Here is a 12,342-nt window from a genome sequence, read left to right as displayed (position 1 = left end):
TGGTCTGTTGCCTCCCTGGTGCCAGGGTCTGCGATATCTTGGTTTGAGTTCTCAGTATTCTCAAGAGGGAAGGTGAGCAGTCGGATGTCGTGGTCCATGTAGGGACCAATGACATGGATAGGAAGGAGAAGGAGGTCCTGAAAAGAGAAGTTAGGGAGTTCGGTGCAAAGGTGAAGGACAGGACCAGAGTTGCGATCTCAGGATTGCTACCCGTGCCACGTGCTAGTGAGGCTAGAAATAGGAAGATAATGCAGCTAAATACGTGGCTAAGGAGTTGGTGCAGGAGGGAGGGCTTCATGTTTCTGGACAATTGGGCCTTGCTCCAGGGAAGATGGGACCTGTTCTGACGGGACAGGTTGCACCTGAACTGGAGAGGGACTAACATCCTTGCGGGAAGGTTTGCTAGTGCTGCTCCGGGGGGTTTAAACTCGATTTCCAGGGGGAGGGGAACCAAAGTGTTAGAGCAGATAGTGAGGTGGAGGAGGATAAAGGTCATGCGAGAACTGTAAGTATAGTGCATGGAGTAAAGCCAGATCTAACATATAAAGAGGCTTTGAGGAAAGAGAAACAGATTAAAGGGTGTAAAGGTAGTAAGGTAGAAGGGCTAAAGTGAGTGTACTTCAATGCAAGAAGCATCAGGAACAAAAGTGATGAACTGAGAGCTTGGATACATACATAGAATTATGATGTAGTGGCCATTACAGAGACTTGGCTGGCACCAGGCCAGGAATGGATTCTCAATATTCCTGGATTTCAGTGCTTTAAAAGGGATGGTGGGGGGAGGGGAGGAGGGGTGACGTTACTGGTCAGGGATACTATTACAGCTACAGAAAGGGTGGGTAATGTAGCAGGATCCTCTTTAGAATCAGTATGGGTAGAAGTCAGGAACAGGAAGGGAGCAGTTACTCTATTGGGAGTATTCTATAGGCCCCCTGGTAGCAGCGGAGATACCGAGGAGCAGATTGGGAGGCAGATTTTGGAAAGGTGCAAAAATAACAGGGTTGTTATCATGGGTGACTTTAACTTCCCTAATATTGATTGACACCTGATTAGTTCCAATGGTTTAGAAGGGGGAGAGTTTGTTAAGTGTGTCCAGGACGGATTCCTGTCACAGTATGTTGACAGACCAACTAGGGGGGGATGCCATACTAGATCTAGTATTAGGTAATGAACCGGGTCAGGTCTCAGATCTCTCAGTGAGTGAACATCTGGGGGACAGTGACCACCGCTTCCAGGCCTTTAGCATTATCATGGAAAAGGATAGAATCAGAGAGGACAGAAAAATTTTTAATTAGGGAAGGGCAAATTATGAGGCTATAAGGCTAAAACTTGAGGGTGTGAATTGGGATGATGTTTTTGCAGGGAAACGTACTACGGACATGTGGTTGATGTTTAGAGATCTCTTGCAGGATGTTAGGGATAAATTTGTCCCGGTGAGGAAGATGAGAATGGTAGGGTGAAGAAACCATGGGTGACAAGTGAGGTGGAAAATCTAGTCAGGTGGAAGGAGGCAGCATACATGTGGTTTAGGAAGCAAGGATCAGATGGGTCTATTGAGGAATATAGGGAAACAAGAAAGGAGCTTAAGAAGGAGCTGAGGCGAGCAAGAAGGGGGTATGAGAAGGCCTTGTCAAGTAGGGTAAAGGAAAACCCCAAGGCATTCTTCAATTATGTGAAGAAAAAAAGGATGACAGGAGTGGTAGGACCGATTAGAGATAAAGGTGGGAAGATGTGCCTGGAGGCTGTGGAAGTGAGCGAGGTCCTCAATGAATACTTCTCTTCGGTATTCACCAATGAGAGGGAACTTGATGACGGTGAGGACAATATGAGTGAGGTTGATGTTCTGGAGCGTGTTAATATTAAGGGAGAGGAGGTGTTGGAGTTGTTAAAATATATAGGGACAGGTAAGTCCCCAGGGCCTGGCGGAATATTCCCCTGGCTGCTCCACGAGGCGAGGGAAGAGATTGCTAAGCCTCTGGCTAGGATCTTTATGTCCTCGTTGTCCACAAGAATGGTACCGGAGGATTGGAGGGAGGCGAATGTTGTCCCCTTGCTCAAAAAAGGTAGTAGGGATAGTCCGGGTAATTATAGACCTGTGAGCCTGATGTCTGTGGTGGGAAAGTTGTCGGAAAATATCCTTAGAGATCTTTGGGCATTTAGAGAATCATGGTCTGATCAGGGACAGTGAGCATTGCTTTGTGAAGGGCAGATCATGTCTAACAAGCCTGATAGAGTTCTTTGAGGAGGTGACCAGGCATATAGATGAGGGTAGTGCAGTGGATGTGATCTATATAGATTTTAGTAAGGCATTTGACAAAGTTCCACACAGTAGGCTTATTCAGAAAGTCAGAAGGCATGGGATCCAGGGAAGTTTGGCCAGGTGGATTCAAAATTGGCTTGCCTGCAGAAAGCAGATGGTCGTGGTGGAGGGAGTACATTCGGATTGGAGGGTTGTGACTAGTGGTGTCCCACAAGGATTGGTTCTGGGACCTCTACTTTTTGTGATTTTTATTAACGACCTGGATGTGGGAGTAGAAGGGTGGGTTGGCAAGTTTGCAGATGACACAAAGGTTGTTGGTGTTGTGGATAGTGTAGAGGATTGTGGAAGATTGCAGAGAGACATTGATAGGATGCAGAAGTGGGCTGAGAAGTGGCAGATGGAGTTCAACCTGGAGAATTGTGAGGTGGTACACTTTGGAAGGACAAACTCCAAGGCAGAGTACAAAGTAAATGGCAGGATACTTGGTAGTGTGGAGGAGCAGAGGGATCTGGGGGTACATGTCTACAGATCCCTGAAAGTTGCCTCACAGGTAGATAGGGTAGTTAAGAAAGCTTATGGGGTGTTAGCTTTCATAAGTCGAGGGATAGAGTTTAAGAGTCGCGATGTAATGATGCAGCTCTATAAAACTCTGGTTAGGCCACACTTGGAGTACTGTGTCCAGTTCTTGTCGCCTCACTAAGGAAGGATGTGGAAGTTTTGGAAAGGGTACAGAGGAGATTTACCAGGATGCTGCCTGGTTTAGAGTATGTGTTATGATCAGAGATTAAGGGAGCTAGGCCTTTACTCTCTGGAGAGAAGGAGGATGAGAGGAGACATGATAGTGGTATACAAGATAATAAGAGGAATAGATAGAGTGGACAGCTAGTGCCTCTTCCCCAGGGCACCACTGCTCAATACAAGAGGACATGGCTTTAAGGTAAGGGGTGGGAAGTTGAAGGGGCATATTAGAGGAAGGTTTTTTACTCAGAGAGTGGTTGGTGCGTGGAATGCACTGCCTGAGTCAGCGGTGGAGGCAGATACACTAGTGAAATTTAAGAGACTACTAGACAGGTATATGGAGGAATTTAACGTGGGGGGTTATATGGGCGGCCAGGTTTAATGGTCGGCACAACATTGTGGGCCGAAGGGCCTGTGCTGTACTGTTCTATGTTCTATGAAAGGAAGGGCAAGCCAGTGATTGGGTACAAATGCAGACAGAGCAAAGAGTTGAATTGTACCACAGAGACAAAATTCAATAGGGTGAACAATACAGCTCTGAGGGCGCTATATTTAAATGCGCATAGCATTTGGAATAGGGTGGATGAACTCGCTGCGCAATTAGAGATTGGGTGTTGTGTAATAACCCAGGTCTTATTCTGGAACAATGTAAAGGGACTCTTCGGAGACAGTGATCATAATATGATTAAATTCATACTGCAATTTGAGAGGGAGAAACCTAAGTCACATGTATCAGTATCGCAATGGAATAAAGGGAATTACAGAGGCATGAGAGAGGAGCTTGCCCAGGTGGATTGGAGGAGGATACTGGTGAGGATAACAGCAGAGCAATGGTGGCTGAAGTTTCTGGAGATGGTTCATAAGGTCCAGGATAGACATGTCCCGCGGAAGTAGTTCTCAAATGTCAGAGGTAGGCAACCATGGCTGGCAAGGGAAGTTGGGGACTGCATAAAAGCCTAGGAAAGGGCATATAAGGTAGCAAAAGTGATTGGGAAGTTGGATGATTGGGAAGCTTTTAAAATCCAACAAAAGGCAACTGAAAAAGCCATAAGAAGGGAAAAGATGAAATATGAGGGCAAACTAGTCAACAGTATAAAGCAGGATACGAAAAGTTTTCTTCAATTATACAAAGAGTAAAAGGAAGGTGAGAGTTGATGTTGGACCACTGGAAAATGATGTTGGTGAGGTAGTAATGGGGGACAAAGAAACGGCAGATGAACTTAATGAATACTTTGCATCTGTCATTGTGGAAGACACTAGCAGTGTGCCAGAGATCTGTGGGTGTCAGGGAGCAGGAGTGAGTGCCATTGCTGTTACAAAGGAAAAAGTGCTTGGCAAACTCAAAGGTCTTAAGGTGGATAAGCCAACTGGACCAGTTGGACTACATCCCAGAGTCCTGAGAGAGGTTGTTGAAGAGATAACAGATGCATTGGTCATGATCTTTCAAGAATCACTTGATTCTGGCATGGTCTCGGAGGACTGGAAGATTACAAATGTCACTCCACTCTTTAAGAAGGGAGTAAGCCAAAAGAAAGAAAATTATAGGCCAGTGAGCCGAACCTCAGTGGTTGGGAAAGTCTTGGGGTCTATTATTAAGGATGAGGTTTCGGGGTGCTTGGAGACTAATGATAAAATAATTCAAAGTTAGCATGGTTTCTCTAAATGGAAATCTTGCATTACAAATCTGTTAGAGTTCTTGGAGGAAGTAACAAGCAGGTTAGACAAAGGAAAGGCAGTAGGTGTCATTTACTTGGATTTTCAGAAGGCATTTGTAAGGTGCCTCACATGAGGCTGCTTAACAAGATAAAATCCTATGGCGTGACAGGAGAGATACTGGCAAGAATAGAGGAATGGCTGACAGGCAGGAGGCAGTGCCTGAGAATAAAGGGGCCTTTTCTGGTTGGCTGCCAGTGACTAGTGGTGCTCCTCAGGGGTCAGTATTGGGAGCGCTACTTCTCACATTGCTCGTGAATGATTTGGATAATGGAATTGATGGCTTTGTGGCAAAGTTTGTGGATGATACGAAGATAGGTGGAGGGGTAGATAGTGGTGAGGAAGCAATGGGATTACAGACCACCCAACAGTCAGCAGGATTTAAAGGAGCAAATTTGTAGAGAGATTGCAGACAGTCGCAAGAAATATAAGATTGTGATAGTAGGTGATTTTAACTTTCCACGTATTAATTGGGACTCCTATACAGTAAAAGGGCTGGATGGGATAGAGTTTGTCAAATATGTTCAGGAAGGTTTCCTTAATCAATGCATAGGTCCCAACAAGAAGGAGTGCAATACTACATCTCCTTTTAGGGATGAGACAGGTCAGGTGATATATGGTTGTGTAAGGGAACACTTTGCATCTAATGCTCATAATGCAATTAGTTTCAAAATAATTATGGAGCAGGATAGCTTTGGTCCTTGGGTTGAGATTCTAAATTGGAGAATGGCCAATTTGGATGGCATCAAAAAGGATCTGGCAAGAGTGGATTGGATTCTGGCAGTGGTGTACTTGGTAAATGGGAAGCCTGCAAAAGTGAAATTTTGAGAGTACAGAGTTTGTATGTTTCTGTTAGAATAAAAGGCAAGGATAACAGGATTAGGGAAGCTTTGTTTTTGAGATGTCGAGGCCCTGGTTAAGAAGAAGATACATAGCAACTATAGGCAGGAAGGAAGAAATGAGGTACTTGAGTATAAGAAATGTTATGAGAACACTTAAGAAGGAGATCAGGAGGGCTAAAAGAGGGGATGAGTTTGCTCTAGAAGACTAGGTGGAGGAGAATCCCAAGGGCTTCTACAGATAAATAAGAGCAAAGGGTAGTAAGGGACAAAAATTGGTCCTCTGGAAGATCAGAGTGGTTGTTTATGCATGGAGCTGAAAGAGATGGGGGAGATCTTAATTGGATTTTTGAATCTATGTTTACTTGAGAGATGGACGCAGAACTAAACGACGTGAAGCAATGTAGCAGTGAAGTCTTGGACTGTTTTCAGATTACAGAGGAGGAGTTTGTTGTCTGGAGGCAAATTAAGGTGAAAAAATTCGCAGGGCCTGACAAGGTGTTCCCTCGAACCTTGTGGGAGGCTGGTCCAGAAATTGCAGGGGCCCTAACAGAGATATTTAAAACAGTTTTAGCAATGGGTGAGGTGCCAGAAGGTTGGAGGATAGCTAATGCAGTTCTGTTGTTTAAGAAAAGGCTTTAAGAATAAACCATGAAATTATAGGCTGGTGAGCTTGATATCAGTAGTGGCAAGTTACTTGAAGGTATTCTGAGGGACTGAATATATAAGTATTTGGATAGACAGGGATTGATTAGGGATAGTCAACATGGCTTTGTACTTGGTACAAAGAGTTCATGTCTAACCACTCCTAAAGGGTTTTTCAAGTAAATTATCAGAAAAGTTGTTGAAGACAAGGCAGTGAATATTGTCTACATCGACTTTAACAAGGCATTTGACAAGATCCTGCGAGGGGGGTTGGTCAAGAAGATTCAGTTACTTGGTATTCAGTATGAGGTTGTAAATTTGGTTCACTGCAGAAGACAGAGAGCAGTAGTAGATGGTTGCCTTTCTGACTGGAGGCCTGTGACAAGTATTGTGCGGTTGGGATTGGTGCTGGGTCCATTATTATTTGTCATCTATATCAATGATCTGGCTGATAATATGGTAAACTGGATCAGAAGATTTGTGGATGACACCAAGATTAGGGGTGAAGTGGATAGTGAGGAAGGCTATCATGGCTTGCAGAGGGATCTGGACCAACTGGAAAATGGTCTGAAAATTAGCAGATGGAGTTTAATGCCAACAAGTATGAGGTGTTACAATTTGAGAGGACCAACCAGGATAGGATTTGTAAAGTGAGTGGTAGGGCACTGAGGAGTGTGGTAGAACAGAATGATCTGGGAATACAGATCCATAATTCCTTGAAAGTTGTATTATAGGTAGATAGGGTTGTAAAGAGAGCTTTTGGCATATTACCCTTCATAAATCAAAGTATTGAGTACAGAAGTTAGGATGTTAATTTGAAGTTGTATAAGATGTTGGTGAAGCCTAAATTGGAGTATTATGTACAGTCCTGGTCACCTACCTACAGGAAAGATATCAATAAGATTGGAAGAGTACAGAAGAAATTTACAAGGACATTGCTAGGATTTGAGGACCTGAGCTTTTAGGGAAAATTTGAATAAGTTTGGACTTTATTCCCTTGAGCATAGAGGAACAAGGGGAGATTTGATAGAGGTATACAACATTATGAGGGGTATAGATAGAGTAAATGCAAACAGGCTTTTTTCCACTGGCATTGGATGAGACGAGAACAAGAGGTCATGGGTTAAGTGTGAAAGGTGAACTGTTTAAGGGGAACATGAGACGGAACTTGTTCACTCAGAGGATGGTAAGAATGTGGAACGACCTGCCAATGGCAGTGGTGGATTCGGGCCGAGACCTTTTGGCAGGACTGGGGTAAAAAGACGAGTAGATTTAAAAGGTGGGGGAAGGGGAGAGAGAAACACAAGGTGATAGGTAAAACTGGGAGGGGGAGGGATGAACTTAGGAGCTGGGAAATGTATTAGTGAAAGAGATGCAGGGCTGGAAAAGGGGGAGTCTGATAGGAGAGGACAGAAGGCCATGGAAGAAAGAAAAGGGGGAAGGAGCCCCAGAGGCAGGCGATGGGCAGGCAAGGAGATATGGTGAGGGGGAAAATGAAATAGGGAATGGTGGGGGAGGGGGGAGGCAATACCGGAAGTTCAAAAATCGATGATCGTGCCAACAGGTTGGAGACAATCCAGACGGAATGTAAGGTCTTCTTCCTCCAACCTGAGTGTGGCCTCATTGCGACATTAGAGGAGGCCATGCATTGACATATCCGAATGGGAAGTGGAATTAAAAACGTGTGGCCACTGGGAGATCCCGCTTCTTCTGGCGGAGGAGCGTAGGTGCTCAGTGAAGCGGTCTACCAATCTACGTCAGTCTCACCGATACACAGGAAGTCACACTGGGAGCACCGGACGCAGTACGTGACCCCAACAGACTCACAGGTGAAGTGTCGCCTCACCTGGAAGGAGTGTTTGGGGCCCTGAATGGTAGTGAGGGAGGAGGTGTAGGAGCAGGTGTAGCTCTTGTTCCGCTTGCAAGGATAAGTGCTGGGAGGGAGATCAGTGGGGAGGGATGAACGGACAAAGGAGTCGCGTAGGGAGCAATCCCTGTGGAATAGAGTAAGTGGGGGGCAGGAAAGATGTGCTTGGTGGTGGGATCCCGTTGGAGATGGTGGAAGTTGTGGAGAATTATGTGCTGGACACGGAGGCTGGTGAGGTGGTAGGTGAAGACGAGGAAACCTATCCCTTGTAGGGGGGAAGGAGGATGGGGTAACAGCAGACGTGCATGAAATGGAAGAGATGCTTTGAAACTACTACTAATTCGTGTGCCTTTGTACGTCAACCTTGTTCCTTAGTTTGAAACTTCATTTGCACTGTGAGTAATGCCACATGCAGAAGGTGGCAATGACTATAGCACTTGAACTGGCAACAATGTTTGCCAATTTTGTCTCGTGCAATTTTATTTTTTATTTTAATACTATTAACCTGGAAACCATTACACATATGAAAGATTGTTTCAGAAATAAGACAGGTCAAGAATCATACGAAAAATGATTTGGTGTGTTTTCTTTAGGTGCTGCTTAAGTCAAAATTGGAGGCTCATACAGTTCTCTGCTTTGATGGAAGTACTCCCCTGAGGCTGCTGGTGAATTTCCAGCCTGTTATTCTTTTGCATGTTAAAATCACATATCCTTCCTAAATCTCATTCATCCTAAATGTTTTTAGTCAAATTTCTTGTCTTTCAAACTACCAGTGAGCTGCCACATGCACGTAGTGTCACGTTAACCGGAAGGTTTAAGATGGCGTCACCGAACACGCATGTTAAGCTGTTGCTTGTTGCAGCAAGCAACATGGTCTTCAGTATGAAAGTCAAGACCTTTGTAGAGAAGTCAATAGTAACAGACCCATGCGTTAAAGTTTGCAAAATCCCAGCCTAATAAGCAGCAGAAGCTGTCCACCATGTTGAGCACCGTCTCAGCTGTGGCAGAAGCTGCTTTGATTTTTATCAGCTACTTCAGAATTCACAGGAGTGGAGTGAAAAACACCAACCCTGACCCTGATGGTTTTATTTAAGATTTGATGAAATAAGTGAAGTCTCTTGAGATATTTTACAGTGGTCTATATAACAGTATATTGTTAGTTCTACTCTTCTAGTTTTTATTTTTCAGTGGTGTGCTTTTTTAAGTTATTAAATTTAGAAGGCTTTCAGCTGTTTTGTAGGTTGAAAGGTGTTCTATCTTGTGTGAAATGGGACTTCTCCTGCCTGTTTACATTTCCAAGTTCAGTTGTTACAAGATGTGTTGTCTAGTAGACAGATCAAGAACTGAAATCACTTAATTTTCCAAGTTTCAATGCCAGAACAAAGACCAGTTTGCATTCTAGTACTCTGATTGAAGATCCAGCAAGTTACTACAGGGGGTAACTTTCCTCACACTTGTCTGCATAAAGTTCCTTCTGCCATTTTCAATCAAGTATTCCTACATCATGACTGCTCACCTTGGCTCTTTCTTGGAATGCAGCAGCCAGATACAATCTTGTTCAACAAATGTTTCATGCTGTTACCTCCCTCCCTCCAAGCCCAAGCATGATTTAAATCATCAAAACTTTCATTTTATTTTGAGAGTTAGTGCTTGTGCTGTTGACCTGACCTGAGAAGTCAACCTTGAAATGCATCCAGTGGCTACTGCATTTTACAAAATTAATGATCTTAACTCCTGTAGTGTCCATGTTATACTGTGGTGCCTTATAATAGCGGATTGGTGTTTTCTACAGAAATCACCTGAGAAATGTGAGATCATTGTTGAATGGTAATTTCTCTTTTTTTTCAGGAAATTGCATTAAGAAACAAACATGACCTGCAAAGTCCTCCACCTCCTCAGTATTATGAACAGCTTATAAAAGAGATTGAAAGTTTGGGTTGGGATAAGTAAGTTATGATTTCTTTTTGTTCTATGAATAATGAATTTGCATGAGTTTGAGTCCATAGAATTTACAGTAGTGTTCTAAAAATTGTATTAATTTAAATATCTTTGAGGTTATTGGGCACAGCAGGGTTTGTAAGTTTCTCAGATGTGCTGCTAATTGCCAGCTAACCTGTGTCTTTCAAGATGGTACTTGAACCTTTGATCTCCACTGTTTTCAGAAAGCATATTGTTTGGCCTTTGGATGGCCCCTGGTGGTTCAGGAGCTGTATTGCTTGAGGCTAAAACTTAATTTTCTTGCTACTAGCTTTCCTATGCTATTGAAACCAAGCAGAGACTTAATCAAAATATTTAATGATAAAAATCTTTCCAATTGATTAAATACCCCAATACAGTTTATCTTGATAAATGAATCTAGACTAAAGGAGCTAATAAAGCTAGAGGCAGATAATTTCACTTGTAAAAAACAAGAGATTCTGCAGATATTGGAAATCTAGAGCAACAGACACTAAATGCAAGAGGAACTCAGCAGATCAGGCATCATCTATGAAAATAAATAAGCATATAACGTTTTGGGCTGAGATCCTTCAACAGGAATGGAAAAGAAGAGGGAAGAAGCCAGAATAAGAAGGTGGTGGGAGGGGAAGAAGTACAAGCTGTAAGGTGATAAGTGGAACCAGGTGGGGGGAGAGGGGGGATGAAATGAGAAGTTGGGAGGTGATAGGTGAAAAGAGTAAAGCTGGAGAAGAAGGAATCTGATAGGACAGGTGAGTGAACCACGGGAGCAAGGGAAGGAGGAGGGATATTGGGGGGAGGTGAGAGTAATGTGAGGAGAAGAGATCAGGTGGGGAGCAGAGTGGGGGGGGGGAGTTACTGGAAGTTGGAGAAACTTCAGGTTGTCATCAGGTTGGAGCCTACCCAGATGAAATATGAGGTGTTACTCCTCCAGACTAAGAGTGGTCTCATCGTGGGAGTAGAGGAGGCCATGGAGTGACATTTCGGAATGGGAATGGTGGGCTACCAGGAAATCCTGCTTTTCGTGGATGGAGCGAAGGTACCTGATAAGGCGGTCCCCCAATCTATGTCAGGTCTCAGCAATGCTGAGGAGGCTGCCACGGGAGCACCAGATACAGTAGACGGCCCCAGCAGATATACAGGTGATTCGTTGCCTCACCTGGAAGGACTGTTTACGGCCTTGAATGGAGGCGAGGAGGAAGTGAATGGGCAGGTGCAACACTTCTGCTTGCAGGAATAAGTGGCAGGAGGGAGATTAGTTGAGGGGGGGGGAACGAAGAGACAAGGGAACCATGGAGGGAACAATCCCTGCAGAAGGTGGAGAATTGTGGGGGAGGGGGGGTGCGGGGTAAAGATGTGAGTGGTGGTAGGGTCCCCATTGAATATGGCAGGCATTGTGGAGAATGATATGCTGGATGTGAGGCTCATGATGGTGGGTGAGGACGAAAGGAACTCTATCTCTTTTAAGATGGTGGGAAGATGGGGTGAGGGCAGCATCAATGGTGGAGGAAAAGAAACCCCATCTTTGAATAAGGAAGACATCTCTGATCATAATTTCATTTGAATAGTAGTTTAGGCCAATCCACAGTTAGGGTAGACATATTAGTTGCTGCACAAGTAATTTATGGATTCTTTATTAAACTTTTCAGTGTAGATTTAGATATATACTTGTTTGTTAAAGCTAAAGAGAGATGTGGAACAACAGTGAGCAAATGGGTCTATTCTAGTTCTAGCACCTCTTTAGATTTGCCGATTTGCACTTGGTGACCATTGTTCAAATTAGTTTGTGGCATTTTAAATCTTGAAAGTTGCTTGTGGAATGACTTGCTACCTGTGCAATTCATATTTTTAGCAATGAAATCAATGTTGATCTTTCGATGTAGATTATCGGAGGTTGTAAAGACTGGGAGAGATCCTGTATGTGTCTTATTCTACCAGGGAATGGCATATGTAATGTCCTATGTCAGTGGTTGACAAATGGTTTAGACTTATCTCCTGCCTTCGTTGCTGCAGTCCCAGTTATAGGTGCTCATTCCACCTGCTATTGCTGTTCCGTGAGGGAAACAAAAACAAATGATTAGAGCTACTTGTCCACCATCATTGTCTTATCACTCTTATCTAATAAGCCATAATTCATGAGGCATATCTACCTTTGCCCTAGAACTTGATGGCCCTCTTCGCACTGCTATCATCAGGTAGGAGGTACAGAAGCCTTAGGTTCCACACCACCAGGTTCAGCCAAAGTTATTATCCTACAACTATCAGGCTCCTGAACCAGTGTGGATAGCTTCAATCACCACTCTGAAATGATTCTACAATCTACA

The 12,342-nt window shown here is 43.9% G+C and overlaps 1 protein-coding gene across 6 annotated transcripts in view; it reads left to right on the top strand.

Annotated features, from left to right (window-relative positions):
- The window catches only part of fancl (FA complementation group L), a 63,942-nt gene that overhangs the window by 33,784 nt on the left and 17,816 nt on the right, over positions 1-12,342 (top strand). For all 6 annotated transcript variants that reach the window (XM_063055941.1, XM_063055938.1, XM_063055939.1 and 3 more), the window contains one exon: positions 9,911-10,008. In XM_063055941.1, the coding sequence (XP_062912011.1) occupies positions 9,911-10,008 (98 nt within the window). The remainder of the gene's footprint in view (positions 1-9,910; positions 10,009-12,342) is intronic.

The sequence above is a fragment of the Mobula hypostoma genome, chromosome 8 (genome assembly GCF_963921235.1).
Source record: "Mobula hypostoma chromosome 8, sMobHyp1.1, whole genome shotgun sequence".
Lineage (NCBI taxonomy): Eukaryota > Metazoa > Chordata > Chondrichthyes > Myliobatiformes > Myliobatidae > Mobula > Mobula hypostoma.
The sequence above is the reverse complement of the archived record's forward strand: the minus strand, read 5'-3'. Positions and strand labels throughout refer to the sequence as shown.